This window comes from Quercus robur, chromosome 4, assembly GCF_932294415.1.
Source record: "Quercus robur chromosome 4, dhQueRobu3.1, whole genome shotgun sequence".
Classification (NCBI taxonomy): domain Eukaryota; kingdom Viridiplantae; phylum Streptophyta; class Magnoliopsida; order Fagales; family Fagaceae; genus Quercus; species Quercus robur.
The window spans coordinates 30,819,118-30,834,949 of NC_065537.1; the positions used below are offsets into that span (position 1 = coordinate 30,819,118).

Genomic DNA, 15,832 nt, shown 5'->3' on the forward strand with positions numbered 1-15,832 from the left:
TAGGTGGGTAGGTGTTAGTGGAAAAATGCCTGAATTTTGTTGTATGTATTAGTGGCAAAAGGCCTGAATTTTGGTGTATGTACTAGTGGAAAAAGGCCATAATTTGTGTTGGAATGTGTTGTTTGTAGTAGTGGGAAAAGGCCTGATTTTTTGGTGTAATTCTCTTTGCAATCCAAGACTTTAGCAATGGAATATGGTCTTTTTAATTAATCTATGATTTGTGTACCAATTTATTACATTATTGTTAAGTGTTTGTGCTTGTGATATTAACTGCGCATCAACTGTCAATTTGACACTGCAATTTTGAATGGAAACCAGCAGCAGCCTGCAATTTTGAATGGCTGCAAAATTCTCTTTATGTATTAAACCTGCATAATTTACCAAACCTGCATAGTTTCTACATAACTTACCAAACCAACAGCTCTTTATTCATACATCATTACACATTTATTCATACATCATTACACATTAAAGTGGCTACTCCCAGCACATTAAACTCCAATGCTCACCAAGTCTGCATAATCACCAAACTGCCCAACAAAGCTAAAAACCAGCAAATAGCTAAAAACCAGCAAATTTGAGTTTAAGCATTTTAAAAACCAAAGCTAAAAACCAGCAAAGCAAATCTGAATAATGGAAGCTGAATCATCATAACAATGGGAGAATAATTACAAAATATTTAACACCAATGGTAGTTTTTGGTGTACCACAATAATTACAAAATATTTAACACCAATGGTAGTTTTTGGTGTACCACAATAATTACAAAATATGTGACAAAGCACATTCATACAAAAAAGGATTTGGTCAGCCCATAAACATATGCCAATTGTTCTAGCAGTTACATAATATATGAAGAGTGCTTCAACATATAGCACAACAAAAAAAAGGTCCTGCTTCAGTTTGCTATCTTTTAGCAGATCTCATTGCTGCCATATATCTTGCTGCATTCCCAGTTGCATTCAAGGTTTCAGTAGTGACTGCACTTCTCTTCCTCTGTTTTTTTGGTCTTCGATTGGACTGGTTATCAGTGGGGGTTGGAGGTGCACTTGTGGTCACATCATCATTAGAGCTTGGTTGTGCCCTGTGTACTGTTGGCTGAGCATCCTTGGCTGCCTGCAAGCATAAGCACAATAACAATTAATAGTTTGCCAACTGAAAAACAAAACAATGAGGATATTTAAGTCAAAGTGTATACTTACCCTTCTAGTGGTCCCACTGGCTTGGGATGCACTACCAGGCAAGGAGGAGTTCCCTCCTACTTCTCCCTTGCAGCTCCTCTTGTTGTGTCCTAATTTCCCACATAACTTGCATTGTTTTGAGATGCCTAGGCCTCTTTTTTTCTGTGACTTCTAGGTTCATCAGGCTCCAGTGCCCTCTTCTTCTTAGGCCTGCCAGGAGGTCTCCTCTTGATAGGGGGTTGCACAGGTGGCAGTCCAGTAGGACCCCACATATTCTGGCCATTGATGGGCTCTATAATGGGTTCATAGCAATCAATGTAGGTAGTCCTTTTGTAGCAAGCATTGACATACTTTTCAGCATCTTCTCTGTTGAAAAATATGCAAGAAATGGCATGGCAACATGGTATGCCAACTATGTCCCACCTCCTACAGCTGCATTTCTTCTCTTCCAAGTCCACAATGAAACTCTCAAGCCCATTCTTCACTTCAAACTTCATACGACCAGCCCAACATGCTATCCACTTGCTGCATGCCAACTTCTCCTTGTACAGCCTCTTCCTTATCTTAGGACACAACTCAGATTCCACCTTCATAATCATTTCTCTGTTTGCTTGAAATCTAGTTATCAGATATAGCCTAATACACTCAAGCTGCAAGCACATAGAGAGAAAGGGAGAATTAATCATTCATGAATTACATAGGTCTATGGATCATAATGCACATGAAAGGGAGAATTATGCATACCATGGTGATTATAGGTTTGCTCCTGAACTTAACTATCGTGCTGTTGAAGCTTTCACACATGTTGTTCAAGACCGTGTCACTCTGCCCATCACTTTTGAACATGTGCCTAGCCCAAATAGTTGTTAACTGAGATTGCAGCCATTTGAATGCATCTTCATCCACCTCTTTTAGCTCATTCATTGCCCTCTCAAATGCTTGCCGATAGGTAGCCTTGGCTGCTTTCCAAAAAAGGTCTCTAATAATGACACCAGGATGATTTTTCCTCAAATTTTGGTATAAATGTCTGCAGCAGATCCTGTGCTCGTACTGTGGCCAATTGTCAACAAAGGTGTTCACCAACCCCTGCAAAGCACAATCATTTAATTCAGCAAGCAATGAAGCTACCATTAACTACAAATAATTCAACAAGCAATAAAGCTACCATCATACCTTCTGCTGGTCAGATATGAACACCCATTGCTTGTCATCTCCTATGTCAGTAAGCAATAAATTAAGAAACCAGGTCCAACTGTCCTTTGTTTCAGCCTCTACTACTGCATATGCGAATGGGAAGTATTCATCATTGGGATCTCTGCCAACAGCACACATCAGCTGACCACCTGTCTTGGTCTTCAGATGGCATGCATCTAGACCAATGATTGGCCTGCACCCTGCCAAGAAGCCCTTCTTGCAACCTTCAAGGCAGATGTAGATTCTTTCAAAATATGGCAGCCCGGTTGCCAATCCATGCTCAGCTGCCAAATCACCATCCTCATAAGTATGCACCTTCATCAATATTGTGCTCCCAGGACTGCACCTTCTCAACTCATCACAGTACTCCCATAGTTGGTTGAACTGTGCAGTGTGGGTCCCATCAACAGCATCTTGAGCTCTCTCTCTAGCCCTACTTGCCTTGCCTGCACTTATGTCAACCACATACTTCTCATGCAAAGCCTCCTGAATATCCTTAAGCTTTATGCCAGGCTGTCTCCTAACCCTCTTCACTAACTTCTTCCCAATGTATGATGCTGTGCACCTTGGATTTCTATAGCTTCTGCTGCATGTGTGTTCCATGTTCAGTGTTTTCAATCTAAAACTCTTCTCCCTTGGCACCTTTGCAAGGTAGGCAACAAAATTGCACCCTGGCTGGCATCGGGCTCTCACTCTCACCAAGTCATTTTTTACAAATTTTATACCCCACCCACCATGGACTGCATAATCAGTTAAGGCATCTTTAAATTGTTTAGCTGAGATGAACAACATATCCTTTTCAAACCTAAGGTTCTCAGCTTTGGCTACTGGCCTAAAGATTGGATATTTGCTGCTCCTAATAGAATTGTCAACCTCAGCAACAGGGATGTCATCATCACTTGAATCATCACCACCCTCACTGCCTGATGATGATTCATCAAGGCTAAGCAACTCCTCACTCTCATAGTCAGAATTCATGACACCACCACCCATTTGTCCTGCTTCAACCTCAGCATTTTCAGCTTGATTGTCCCAACTATCAGGACTATCTTCACCAATATTCATTGGTTGCACTTCTGGTTCTGGCTCTGCCTCTGCCTCTTCTTCTAAGTCACTCCTCTCATCCTCACTGCCCTCACTACCCTCATTGCCCAAGTATGCACCATCACTGCCCTCACTACTCTCCTCAACTTGGTCATCAACAACTGGTGCTTTGCCAGCCCTCCTAGCACAAACTTCCTCATTAACAAATTCAGCATCATCATGGCCTCCAAATTGTGAAAAATCAGGTCTGTACTCTTCATTATCATTTTGAAGCACTCTGTCACTAGCAAAAACCTCTACACCTACACCTTCTACTTCACTACCAGGTAATGCAGCAGCTAAGGGATCAAAATCCTCCACTGGTAACTCAACTGGTTCATGCACTGGATGCTCCACAAAGACATGAATCTCCCCATATCCCTTCACCAAGTCAGTCATGAACATAGCAGCATCATCATCAACCACCTGATGGAAATTTGACCGCTCTGGGTCCACACCAGGCATTTTATACCATAGCTTATCTACTTCAGAGTAGCCAAAATCCCTACATATACTCTCAATCTCTACTTTTGACCACCTATCTGGGTCACAGTTATCCACTATATCAATTGTCCCTCCCACATACGCTTGAGGGTTCCACATGAAATGCCCACCATGGTGGACATGCAGAGTAAAAAGCTCATTCATCCTGCATGCAAGTCACGGGAAGAAAACAGAATGAAAATGAAAACAGATATTAATAATACTTTGTTAGGCTAATAAACAAATAAAAAAGCATATAATACCGACAAAGGGATCACAGGGACCCGCCACTTCTTGAAAAGCAAGACACAATACAGACAATCAGTGCAAATACCAACACAAAGATTCCATGGTTTATCAAAGGTCAATATAGTGGTCCCTGATAAACAATGACACATAGTACAGACAAACAATGCAATTGCCAACAAAAATACAGTCAGTAATGTGGTCCCTGATAATGTGGTCCCTGATAAACAAAAGTAAAACAAAAGCTATAAAGGGAGACGCAAATAACAAAAGCAACACACAACAGCCAAACAATATTCCACTATCATGGTCAGTATTATGTCCACTACAAAAGCTATAAAGGGAGAGAGGAAGAGAGCGAGTGAAACTGAGACACAACGAGAGAGAGAGAAACAAAGATAGATTGAAATTCCAGAGCAATAACAAAACACAACATCTCAAAATTCCCAAATTCTCAAAACCCAACAACTGCGATTCAAACCCAGAACGAGTACCCAGCACTTAAAATGGCATTCATAACATAAGAGAGAGAGAGTTGGAGAGAAATACGACCTTCGCAATCTGCTCAGCACGCACAAACACACTGAAGCTTGCCGATTTGTGGGATTTTTGTGCTTGCCGATTTGTGGGTTCTTTGATCGGTCTTGTGATCTTGTGATGAGCAACGGGAAAGGTAAGGTAAGAGATTAGGGATTTTCAGCAAGTTCGCCGTTAGATCTCATCTGACTGATTTGGGGTTTTGTTCGCCGTTAGATCTCATCTCACGTGAGTGGCAAGTGACTAGGAATGGGCGGGAGTAACTAACGGTGGTACTGTAGAGATTATTTTATTATTGACTACCAATGCCGTTTGCCACATCAGCCATATCCGTTTATGAAGTAACGGTAGGGACTAAAATGGAACCGCTTTTCTGGAGAGGGACTAAAAGCGGTAAAAAAAAAACTTAGGGACGAAAACGGGAATCGGGTCAAAATGTAGGGACCAAAATGTGATTTTCGCCTATATACTATCGCCCCCCCCCCCCCCCGGCGGCTCTTTTGTTCTATTCATTAATTGAATTTAATTTGTTGATTAAGGTAAAGTTCCATAAAAACTCCCGCCTTCTTCGAAATGTCATGAACAGTTCCCATAGGTTGAGCGCCCCTTTCAAGGAAATATAGAATAGCAGGAACATTTAAATAGGTTTGATTCTTTAGCGGATCATAAAAGCCCACTTTTCAAAGAGCTCTTCATTCTCTTCAGCATCGAGCATCAATTGCAACGATTCGATAAACCACCCATTGGGATAGATGTAGATGAATAATACCCCCCCTAGAAACATATAAGAGGTTTTCTCCTCATACAGCTCAAGAAAATTCGAAATTATGTCTATGGATCAAATTTGAAATTTTTAATTAGTAATGTCAAATGGATCCATAAAATAATCAAATCAATTAAATAAGAGTTAAGTATTTTTTATTATTCCTTATTCTTATCCGAAAAAGAAAATAAAATCATTTGTATTCGCATCCTCATAACTCAAGTTGGATAACTTGCTAATAACCCAAGGAAACCCTTTACTTTAGGTATTTCGTTTATTGAGCGATCTCTAACCACGCACCTTTTTTTGTCTTTAGAATCTTATTTGATTCTTAATTAGAATCTATTTATTGAGACAACTGAAAGTGGTATTTCCTTGTTCAGGATTCTTTATCGTTTCTTTATCCTTAAATGGTACGTTAATTAAGAATGAGAGAAGAAAATTGGTTAGGTCGGGTCAAGTTTATTCTTCGAAAACCTAAGATCTGATAACTGTGCACTCTAGTATATTTAACGGCAGGGTGATAGAATTATTTATTTGGCACGTGTATAAAGTTTAGAGAGTAAACTATCCAAAATAAAAGTTAATTTAGGGGGTGTAATGACCACTACCTTATAGTTTAGGAGGTGTCAAGGTATTTTATCCTAAAATGAGAGATGTGTAATTCAAGTGCTAGGAAAAAGAGTTAAGAAAAAAAAAAAGGTGTTGAAGTGAATTTGATTGAGAGCATGTTCACCGCTAGACCACAGGATTTGGATCCTCTCCATGAGGGTGTCCATTTAAAGACCATAATTCAAAATAGAGTAAATTTAGAGTGTAAATTTTGCCAACTTATTAATTTTAGATTAGTTTACCATAGGTAAATTTTTACCACATTGAATGATGACTATTAAACGGACATTTCCCATTTTACTTTGAAAGGCAGAGGATTTGGATCTCGACGACGACGTAGCTCAACAAATTATAAGTTGCTTTTCATTTAGGTATTGCGTCTATTTTTCTCATTATGACCTGTAGTCCACACAGGCTATCGTTATCAAGTGGGGAAAGGGACATAAGTCATAATTAAAACCCATGTTTGAAGGTAAAGGTATATCTCTATTGATATTTATATGAAGTTATGAAGACCTTACACTTATAGCTTTCTAACCAAAAAGAAACAGAAAATAAATAAATAAATTTGATAGGAAGTTGCATACATGCATTATTTCAACTTAATTGTTTCTTTCTAAAATAATAATAATAATAATTAATTGTTTTGTCCTATTAATGAAAATTTATAGTAACGTGTCCTTTGCGGGATACAATTAAATGCTGGACCAAATTTTAGAGGTTGGAGAAGAAGGAAGAACGTGTTAGTTTAACCAATATAAAAGATGATTAGGCATTTGCAATTAGATTAAATTCCTTACACCTTGGTGCAAGTGCTAAGATCACTAAAGGAAAATACAAGAAAGAACAAGTCGTACTCTGAGCACAAAACTCCCACGTTTGCAGGTCTGAGAGAAGGGGACTTATTTAAAAAATAACTATAAAACCTATACTATATTATAAGTTAGGCAACGTTTTAAACTTATTTCATATCTAACAATTCGAGTCCAGTGGACTCAATTTACCCAAAAATCTGAGCTGGACAAGTAGGAAACCGAGTTTATTGAACTTGGTTTCTATACATAGAAATCGAGTTTAATGAACTCGGTTTCCATGTATAGAAACCGAGTTCATTGAACTCGGTTTCTATGTATAGAAATCGAGTTCAATAAACTTGGTTTCTATGTATAGAAACTGAGTTTATTGAAGTCTGTTTCTATACATAGAAACCGAGTTCATTGAACTTGATTTCTATGTCCCATCTCCTCTGACGTTCACATGTAGTCTGAGCTGGAAATCGAGCCTACTGGACTCAATTTCTATAAATGGTCCCTAGCACTCCACGTGTTGCCGTGGGTCCCAGCTGGGACCTATTTTCCCTCTTTGTCCGTCTCACTACACTCTCAGACACATACACCTCTCAGTTCTTCACTCCACTTTCTCAGTAAGCTCACTCACACTCATCTCACACAAGTTCACAACATCTCAGGTATACTATGATTATTTGCTAGATTTTTTATTTAAGAAAAATTGACAACATATTAGGAAAAGTTATGTTTTCTTTTTCTTTTTTTTGTTAGTGTAAATATAATTTAGAACATATTAGGAAAAGTTATGTTTTTTATTTTTTTGTTAGTGTAAATATTGTGATTAATCTATTTGGTAGTATATTGTGATTAGTTTTTTTTTTTTTTTTTTTGAGAGTTTGATTAGTTTATTTGTTAGTATATTTGTTGTAGTGATTAATTTATTTGTTAGTATAGTGATTAATTTATTTGTTAGATATTGTGATTAGTTTATTTGTTAGTGTATTGTGATTAATGTATTTGTTAGTGATTAATTTATTTGTTAGTATATTGTGATTAGTTTATTTGTTAGTATATTGTGATTATTTGCTAGTTTTTTTCTTTTTTTTTGAAATTAATATTATGATTAATTATAAAATGCGTAATCACGTTCATAGTATGACTCATGTTATGTCCAAAAAACTAGTCATATCTTGAAATTGGTTTTGTTTAGTCCTTTTATTTTGATAGCTTGCATTTAATCATGACAAGTGAAGCTTATTTGAGTTTTGACATTAGTGCTCAATTGAATGATGAACTTGATTACTTACCGCCAAACTAATGTCTAAATATTTGGACACATTTATATAAGATCATGAATCTACTTAAGAAAAAATATATATAATGGATATTGTGAGGCCCTTATGGATATGATGGGAACATTTAGTGCTAAATATTGTGATCAATTGTTAGGAATATTTAGTAATTTTAGGTCTTTATCATGGATATGAAATGGATTATGAGTTTGATACCTAAGATATTTGTAGTCTTGTTACCATAAATTATTTCAAGATATATTTATTTAAGATTTGTAACAGAGATTTCAAGGTTGGTATATAATATTTTTGTTCATGAGAACTTATTTGAATGGGTTTTGAAAGTCATGCCCCTAGAATGATTTGGAATTTTAAAAGAATATGAAATTGGTAATGACTATTTTTGTATGTGACCTAAGGTGAGTGTATGCAAATTTGGTTGAGATTAGTATTGTTGGCATTTCATATGCAAAGTTTTGTGATTGATGTTGATTGAGTGGTATAAATTTGTCACTAACACTATTGCACTTGATGATCTATAGGTTGACAATGATCCATATAAATATATACTACGATGGACCCCTTAGCAATGCCAACCCTTATGACGGATTGATGTTTCAAGGTTTGGGTATCCAGTGCTACTATATGATGATACGATGTAAGCTAAAGACCCTGAATGGCATTTCAAAAGTAAAAATTATGGAAGAGTTGCAAGTGAACCCTGCTTTGCATGACATACATATTACTTTCTATTCTCCACATGAAGTTCTTAATCAATGCATTAATTACAGATATATGGCGATAACAGAGGACAAACATGTGAAATTCATGTTTAGAAAGATGGAAAAATGGGAAAAGGTAGCAGATTTTGAGTTGTACGTCAGTTTGCAGCCACGTGCGGAAGTCGGCGTAGAGGAAATTGTACAAACAACTACATCTCTACAGTTTGCAGTCCTAGATGATTGATGCACCACATTGGGAGGCTATACACCCTCTTTTCAAGAGACACCAACAACAATTGAGAGCGAACCTAGAAATAGATATGAAGATCAATTTTGTACACATCGAGGCGAATCCTCTACAGTTCCAGTAGTTGAAGATGAAGACGAAGACTGTATTGGGGAAGATTTTGACGATAGAGATGAGAACGAAGAGAGGATTGAGAGAGACAACTTTGACAGGAGTGTTGATGACCATGAAATTACTCCCATTCCTCATGTTAATGATATGGCTGAATGTGATGAAGATGATGCAGACACTACTGTTAGAGTTTAGCATGTTACAAATGCGACCCCCGTTTATGAACCTCCTGCCTCATCATTTTATGAAAATACTTGGGAAAATATGGTTGATCCTGAAGTTGCTCGGCAAGCATTTGGTTCTTCTTGGAATGCGGACATGACTTTTGCGAAAGGGTTGATTTTTGCGAATAAAGAGGCGGTGAAACGTGCACTAACAATTTACGCTATAAAGCATAACAGAAACATTGTGACTAGTAGGTCGACCAAAAGTAGATTGTCTGTGAAATGCGTCGATGAGTCATGCATGTGGTACGTTGGGGCAGTCAAGAAGCCTGAACATGGACTATGGATGGTCACATCTTACAGGGGTCCTCATAGTTGTATACCCCTTGCCACGGCCCTTGATGGTAGAATGATGGATTGTAATTTTCTTGTAGCAGAATTTGTTCCATTGTTGCAAGAAAAACACACGGCAACAATTTATCACCTCAGAGATTTCGTTAAAGGGAAGTATTATGGGCATAAGCTTTCTTACTATAAGATATGGGATGCGAAACAACGAGTTATTGCAAAGATATTCGGGGATTGGGAAGAGTCTTGCCAAAAGTTGAGAAAATTATTATTGGCATACTTGGATCAAGAAACTGGCACCCGGTACTGGTGGCACACCATACCCAGGGACGAGTTCGGTGATACAATATTGCGCTATGTATTTTGGGCTTTCGCTCCATGCATTGAAGAATTCAGGCATTGTAAGCCAGTGATCAGTATTGATGGGACTCATTTGTATGGTAAATATCGAGGGGTGTTGTTGATTGCAATGGCCACCGATGCCAACAACAAGGTTTTGCCTCTCGCCTTTGCCATTGTGGACAAAGAGTCAGGGCCTAGTTGGAGGTGGTTTTTAGAATGTCTCAGGATCTCACTGGAAGATGTGATAGCAGATAAGGACATTTGCATAATTTCTGACCGACATAAGGGTATTCAAAACGCAATTGTAAACTGGCCTAGAGATGATGATGGACGACTACGAGTAGTTCACAGATATTGCCTTCGACATGTTACTAGCAACTTTAACACGCATTTTCAAGATGCCACTTTAAAGTCATTGGCCTTGAAAATGGGGTATACTACTCAGGAAGTTAAGTTTGAGTTGTACATGCAACCTATCAAGGAAGCCGAGATTGAGGCCCTTAGGAAGAAACGGAGAACCGAGCGGCAGGAAAGTGAACCCGACTCATCCATCATGCCATACACATATCTAATGAAAGAGGATCTAAACATGTGGACCCAGCTACATGATGGTGGATACCGTTATGGGGCTATGACAACCAATGTCTCGGAATGCTTCAATGGAGTACTAAAAGGTGCCCGTGGCCTATCCATTGCTGCAATTGTTGAATTCACTCATTGCAAACTTGTTGCGTATTTCCATGATCGACACAAAGAAATTACTCATGATCTCTCACAGGGCAAGGTATGGAGTAAATATGCCTTAAAAATCTATGGACAAAACCTACAAAAATCTCTTGGCCACCATATAAATGCGTTTAATTATGTGAATGGTATATATCAAGTAATTACTGCATACAACATCCATAGCTCTGGAGGGAGACACCATAGTCATGAAGTAAACCTAATGGACAGAACATGTCGTTGTGGAAAGTGGCAAAATCGAAAGATCCCTTGTTCACATGCAATTAAAGCTCTTCAGCACTTGGGGCAAGATGCGACTACATATATTGACCCATGTTATAGTTTGAACAATGTCATTCGCACCTACTCACATGCATTTGTGGTGCCAAAGTCAGAGTCATTGTGGAGGGATGTGAACGGTCCAAAGTGGGTACCTAACCCAAACCTGTTATGGGGCAAAGGTCGACCTGTGGTGTCTAGGATACGGAATGAGATGGATGGGGTCCGACGAGAACCAGGAAGCCGGAGGCCAAATTTTGACTTGAGGGAGATTCAACAAAAGCAAAGTTGTGGACTGTGTCATCAACATGGGCATAACTGTAGAAGATGTCCACTTTCTCGTGGGGCTTCGACAAGCAGTAATGATCCAAACTAGGTAAGTGATGCTTTTATATAAAATGCCATGATTGTATCAATTAGCCAAGTTGCATAGATTAGTACGTATATTTTGGCTTTTGGTATCTAACGACAATATTTGAATTTTTGTCAGGCATGTAGATACTTGATTTTGGAATGGCATTGTAGATGTAAATTAGGGTTCTCTTTATTGTGTATTTGAACTTACTACTGGGTTGTATCGACATTGACCTTTATTTTTTTTATCACTGAATGAACTTGTAATCGAAGTATTCTATATCCAATGTACCTGTTCCTAGATTGTGATATTATGAATGTTCAATTAGTTGTTAATTATTTCCATTCTAGCTAGAGACTACATAGATGGCAATCCCAAAGAAACGGACATGTACTTTAACACAAGTAGCTTAAGCTTGAAGGTGCCAGAGGGTTCAAAAGAAGTGTTGGTGAAGAACCTTTACTTACTACACTGATGTGCCCCTTTCCTACTATACTGGACTTCTTGGTAAGTAATTTGCTCATCAATTGGGAAAAAAGTTTATAAGATGGATTTGATTTTCAAGAAAATTAAAGAAACAAAATAAAAAGGATTTTACTTCATAATCTTTTATATGATTGGAATATACAATTCATGGAACTCTGGATTAAAGATGAATTTGATACTTTGCAGTGTAGTTATTCATTTATACTACATAATCTATCTTGTTCATGTCACTCTTTTCTATCCTCTACACCATCTCCTCCTCTGCATATTAGTAACTATAGATATTTTCTTTTAAAAAAAAACATTGATATAGTAAATGCTTCATCTAATTGGATTTACTTTTGCACATAAGTATGCCTGGTATGACTGCTTATGCTGGTTTCTATGAACTTTGCTCACCAAAGAAAGGACAATATGTTTTTGTCTCATCAGTAGTTGGTGCAGTTGGCCAACTAGTTGGGCAATTGGCCAAATTGATGGGTTATTATGTTGTTGGAAGTGCTGGAAGCAAAGAAAAGGTACATCAACCTTAATTGGAATCTTCTTTAAAATATTTGAAGAAGAAAAGTACTAGGTATGCATTGTTCTGATAGGTGCTACCAAGAATATCATTTTTATTCAATAATTCAATTAGATATTGGTGACAACAATAAAGTACACATAAGTTGATCTTCTGATTATATCATCACCAAACTAACATCCAGATTATATCATCACCTTTTACTAACATCCATTTTGAATGAATTTGAAACAATAGTATATATTTTGTTCTTAATTCGAACTGAATTTGCAGGTTTGATATTTTTTGTTTTCCTCCTTCAATGAGTTGTTATTTATTTGTCTCTAGTTAGAAATTTAAAGTATTTTAACACAGTACAACCAGGTGCTACCACTAACACCAAAGAAAGAGCCAAGTCTTTTGAGTATGATACACACACATTTATTGGAAGACCAATACTTGCCTACTGTACTGTCCTGTACTGTTATATCGTATTATGGTCCCACTATTTTAACCATAATTCACCACCATTTGTCATTCATGCACCACCTTTCACAAGTTCTTCAGATATTTCAATTTGCATTTTCTAAGAGCTGCAATTGCAATGCCAGCATAGTGTGAATTGGTATTTTTTGTAATGGACAGCATTTTCAATAACTTAATTTCGCTTCAAACTTCAAACACCCACACACACACACAAAAGTACTACTACTATTATAGTTGAACACTAAAACTTGGAAGGGGAGAGAGAGAGAGAGAGAGAGAGATCTAATAGCGGATTTACCCCAATGACCAGCCTTAAAGTAATTGATCCTTAAGCAAACAATTCGATTGTAACAATTAAAACTACTTCCACTTGGAACAACTAATGGAGATAAATGTTTTTATAATATCATACATGTACAACTCGATAAAATATGCAGAGTAACAAAGCCTTAAAAAAGTAAAAACCCCAAGAATAAAAAAAAAAATCAGAATATCTAACAACTGTGTGCCACAAAATTAATATTCCAGCTATCAATCTAGTGTACGTCACCGTTCACAGTGGGCTGACATTCGTATCTAATGAACAACAATGACGCCAAGAACTATCTGACGGTAAAACTGGGGGTACAGGATAAAGCTTCTTCAATGTTATAACCAAACACGTGATCATATATTCTCCTTCCATACTGTTCAATGTCTTCATCTTTTATACGTTTAAATACATCTTCTACATGTTCTGATGAGCTCGTAGCATCAGTAGAACGCACATTTAAATCATTTTCCTGATTTTTGTCTCCAAATAACTTTGTGAAAAGTAAGTCCTTTGCCCATACAATACAGTGAACAAACTGCAAAAGTGAAACAAATATGCCATAGCCTAGGACTTACAGAGCATGAGTTTATCTTGAAAATGATCAAAGCAAGAAGCCTAAATCATTAACCCTTGTGACAAATGATCATTCACACATGATTATAAATGTAATTCCTATAAGCTGTTAGAAACCATATGACATTCTGCATTTTTTAACTGTTCGATCAGAAAACAAATTACAGTTGCAGTTGCAGATAATTATCTACCGAAATCTAAAAAAATGGCAGTCCCAATAACTAGGGAGCCGCAAGTTAAAGTTTTTCTGTCCTTTGTAAATGGGTGTAATTTTTCTTGTTATTTTCTTCTTCCATTTTTTGTTTTTTTGTTATTTTTTTGTTTTTTGTTTTTTGTTTTTTTTTTTTTTTTTGCCACCTCCCAGGTTTCCAAGGTAATTTTTCATTTTTAGAGGTCAACCTCTCACAATATTGCACTTGGTCCCTTCAATGCCTCTTCACTGCAGCTTGTTTTCCTCAACATCATCTTACTACATATCTTCTATTTTCGCATTATTGAAATTGTTATTTAAATACTTACAAGCCTAACCAACATAAGACCTCGACTATTTTATTAAAAACAATTGTCTAGTTAAAAGTATTAAGTAATAATTCATGGCAGACAAAATAATCATCCAAAAAAAAAAAGAATGATTCATGGCAGACAACTGCCAACTAAAGGCTCATGTTTTCCAACTCAAACATACTAAAGCAGTTGATTAAAAACGAAACAATAACAAACCAATAAGCATTTGAAATACCTTTGATGGTGTACTAGTAATAGTGCAAACAGGATAAGTTTTGGGGGCAGGTTTTGGCTGACACTCATAGCACTCCGTTCTTCCCTTCACATGTACAGTTACCTGCTTCCACAAATTAGTAAAAATAAGGAAAAAGATACCATCATCAATGAAGGAGCCACAATCTAGTACTCTAAAAATCAACTGTTCAGAATAATTATCCTATAACTGTTATAGAGAGCACCATCCTTATCAAAATAACAAATGCCATATATAATTTTTTTGATAAGTTACAAATGCCATATATATGGACAAAAAGTGCAACTACTTTCTTGTCAAATCATCTTTGGAAAAACAAACAAGAGTTATGATTTGCAATTATTTTATGAATTAATAAACCTACTTTGTGTGTGTGTGTATGTGTGTGTAGAGATACACAAAATACACTGATCAAGGGAAGGGGATATGACAAACACACATGCGCACAAACAAAGCATAACTGAATAAAGTCCATATTACAGACCTGTTTTAGTATAAGATAAATGATTTCTTTCAAATAAATATAGATACTAAATGTAAATCACCTGCCCAAGTAAGCCAGTAGTCCCACTTTCAACCAAAGGAACTTCAGCAGCCAAGCATAGGCGATTCACATGTCGTCTTGCATCTAAGTTGTCAAGGCCATTCAGAACAACATTAAATTGCTTGAAGAAGTCCACATTAAAGTCAGGATCCTTGACATTGGCATGGTATGGCGTTATGCTTATGTGAGGTCTAAATTTTAAGACAGCATCCCGAGCAACCTGGTTGAAAATTCTATGAGAAGATCATAAAAAAGAAGGTGCCCGTGCAAGATATTGGAAATGTACTAACTTTGGCCTTGGATTGCCCAACATGTGATTTTCGGAATAGAAATTGTCTGTTAAGGTTGTTGACTTCAATAGTGTCCATGTCAATCTGCAAATTAGAAGTAACAAATGCATGAGAAAATTGTTACGAAAACGATAATGTATACCAACAAATCTCCTGCTTAAAACCACTAAAACTTTGAAAAATCATCAGAAAATACAGTATCACCACGGCCACACAAATTGTAGATAGAAAATAGTTTATCAAACAAGAATGACTAATCACTAAATTATCCAGAAAGAATCAAATATCAAGTGGAGACTGGAGAGAGGAGATGGGGTATGGAACATGTCATGATCCAAACCTGTACTTCAGAGTTTAGAGCATGATCGGCATGTTAATATTAAGTTTACCTCATCAGAGACTGAAGGTACTTAT

The 15,832-nt window shown here is 37.0% G+C and overlaps 3 protein-coding genes across 3 annotated transcripts; 1 reads left to right on the forward strand and 2 right to left on the reverse strand.

Annotated features, from left to right (window-relative positions):
- Positions 1–631: 631 nt before the first annotated feature.
- On the reverse strand, positions 632–4,117 carry LOC126721132 (uncharacterized). The gene is made up of 4 exons (XM_050424156.1): positions 2,355–4,117; positions 1,926–2,267; positions 1,203–1,831; positions 632–1,116 (listed from the first exon to the last, which is right to left on the reverse strand). Exons 1-3 carry the CDS (start codon positions 4,104–4,106, stop codon positions 1,328–1,330), a joined length of 2,598 nt encoding a protein of 865 aa, XP_050280113.1. The 5' UTR covers positions 4,107–4,117; the 3' UTR covers positions 632–1,116; positions 1,203–1,327.
- A 5,406-nt stretch (positions 4,118–9,523) lies between these two features.
- On the forward strand, positions 9,524–11,491 carry LOC126721736 (uncharacterized). The gene has a single exon (XM_050424799.1). The coding sequence runs from the start codon at positions 9,524–9,526 to the stop codon at positions 11,489–11,491; it is 1,968 nt and encodes a 655-aa protein (XP_050280756.1).
- A 2,037-nt stretch (positions 11,492–13,528) lies between these two features.
- LOC126724415 (SUMO-activating enzyme subunit 2-like) lies at positions 13,529–15,501 on the reverse strand. The gene is made up of 4 exons (XM_050428961.1): positions 15,419–15,501; positions 15,130–15,348; positions 14,567–14,668; positions 13,529–13,789 (listed from the first exon to the last, which is right to left on the reverse strand). The coding sequence occupies exons 1-4, from the start codon at positions 15,494–15,496 to the stop codon at positions 13,544–13,546; spliced, it is 645 nt and encodes a 214-aa protein (XP_050284918.1). The 5' UTR covers positions 15,497–15,501; the 3' UTR covers positions 13,529–13,543.
- Between the last annotated feature and the right edge of the window lie 331 nt (positions 15,502–15,832).

Excerpts from the sequence above, each read along its gene's own strand:
- LOC126721736 (XM_050424799.1), top strand. The coding sequence starts at position 9,524 with ATGGTTGATCCTGAAGTTGCTCGGCAAGCATTTGGTTCTTCTTGGAAT.
- LOC126724415 (XM_050428961.1), bottom strand. The coding sequence starts at position 15,496 with ATGGACACTATTGAAGTCAACAACCTTAACAGACAATTTCTATTCCGA. Across the intron at positions 15,349-15,418 it reads TTGGGCAATCCAAGGCCAAA|GTTGCTCGGGATGCTGTCTT; the intron begins GTTAGTACATTT and ends ATTTTCAACCAG. Across the intron at positions 13,790-14,566 it reads TTACTAGTACACCATCAAAG|TTTGTTCACTGTATTGTATG; the intron begins GTATTTCAAATG and ends TCACTTTTGCAG.
- LOC126721132 (XM_050424156.1), bottom strand. The coding sequence starts at position 4,106 with ATGAATGAGCTTTTTACTCTGCATGTCCACCATGGTGGGCATTTCATG. Across the intron at positions 2,268-2,354 it reads TCATATCTGACCAGCAGAAG|GGGTTGGTGAACACCTTTGT; the intron begins GTATGATGGTAG and ends TGTGCTTTGCAG. Across the intron at positions 1,832-1,925 it reads GCAAACCTATAATCACCATG|CTTGAGTGTATTAGGCTATA; the intron begins GTATGCATAATT and ends ATGTGCTTGCAG.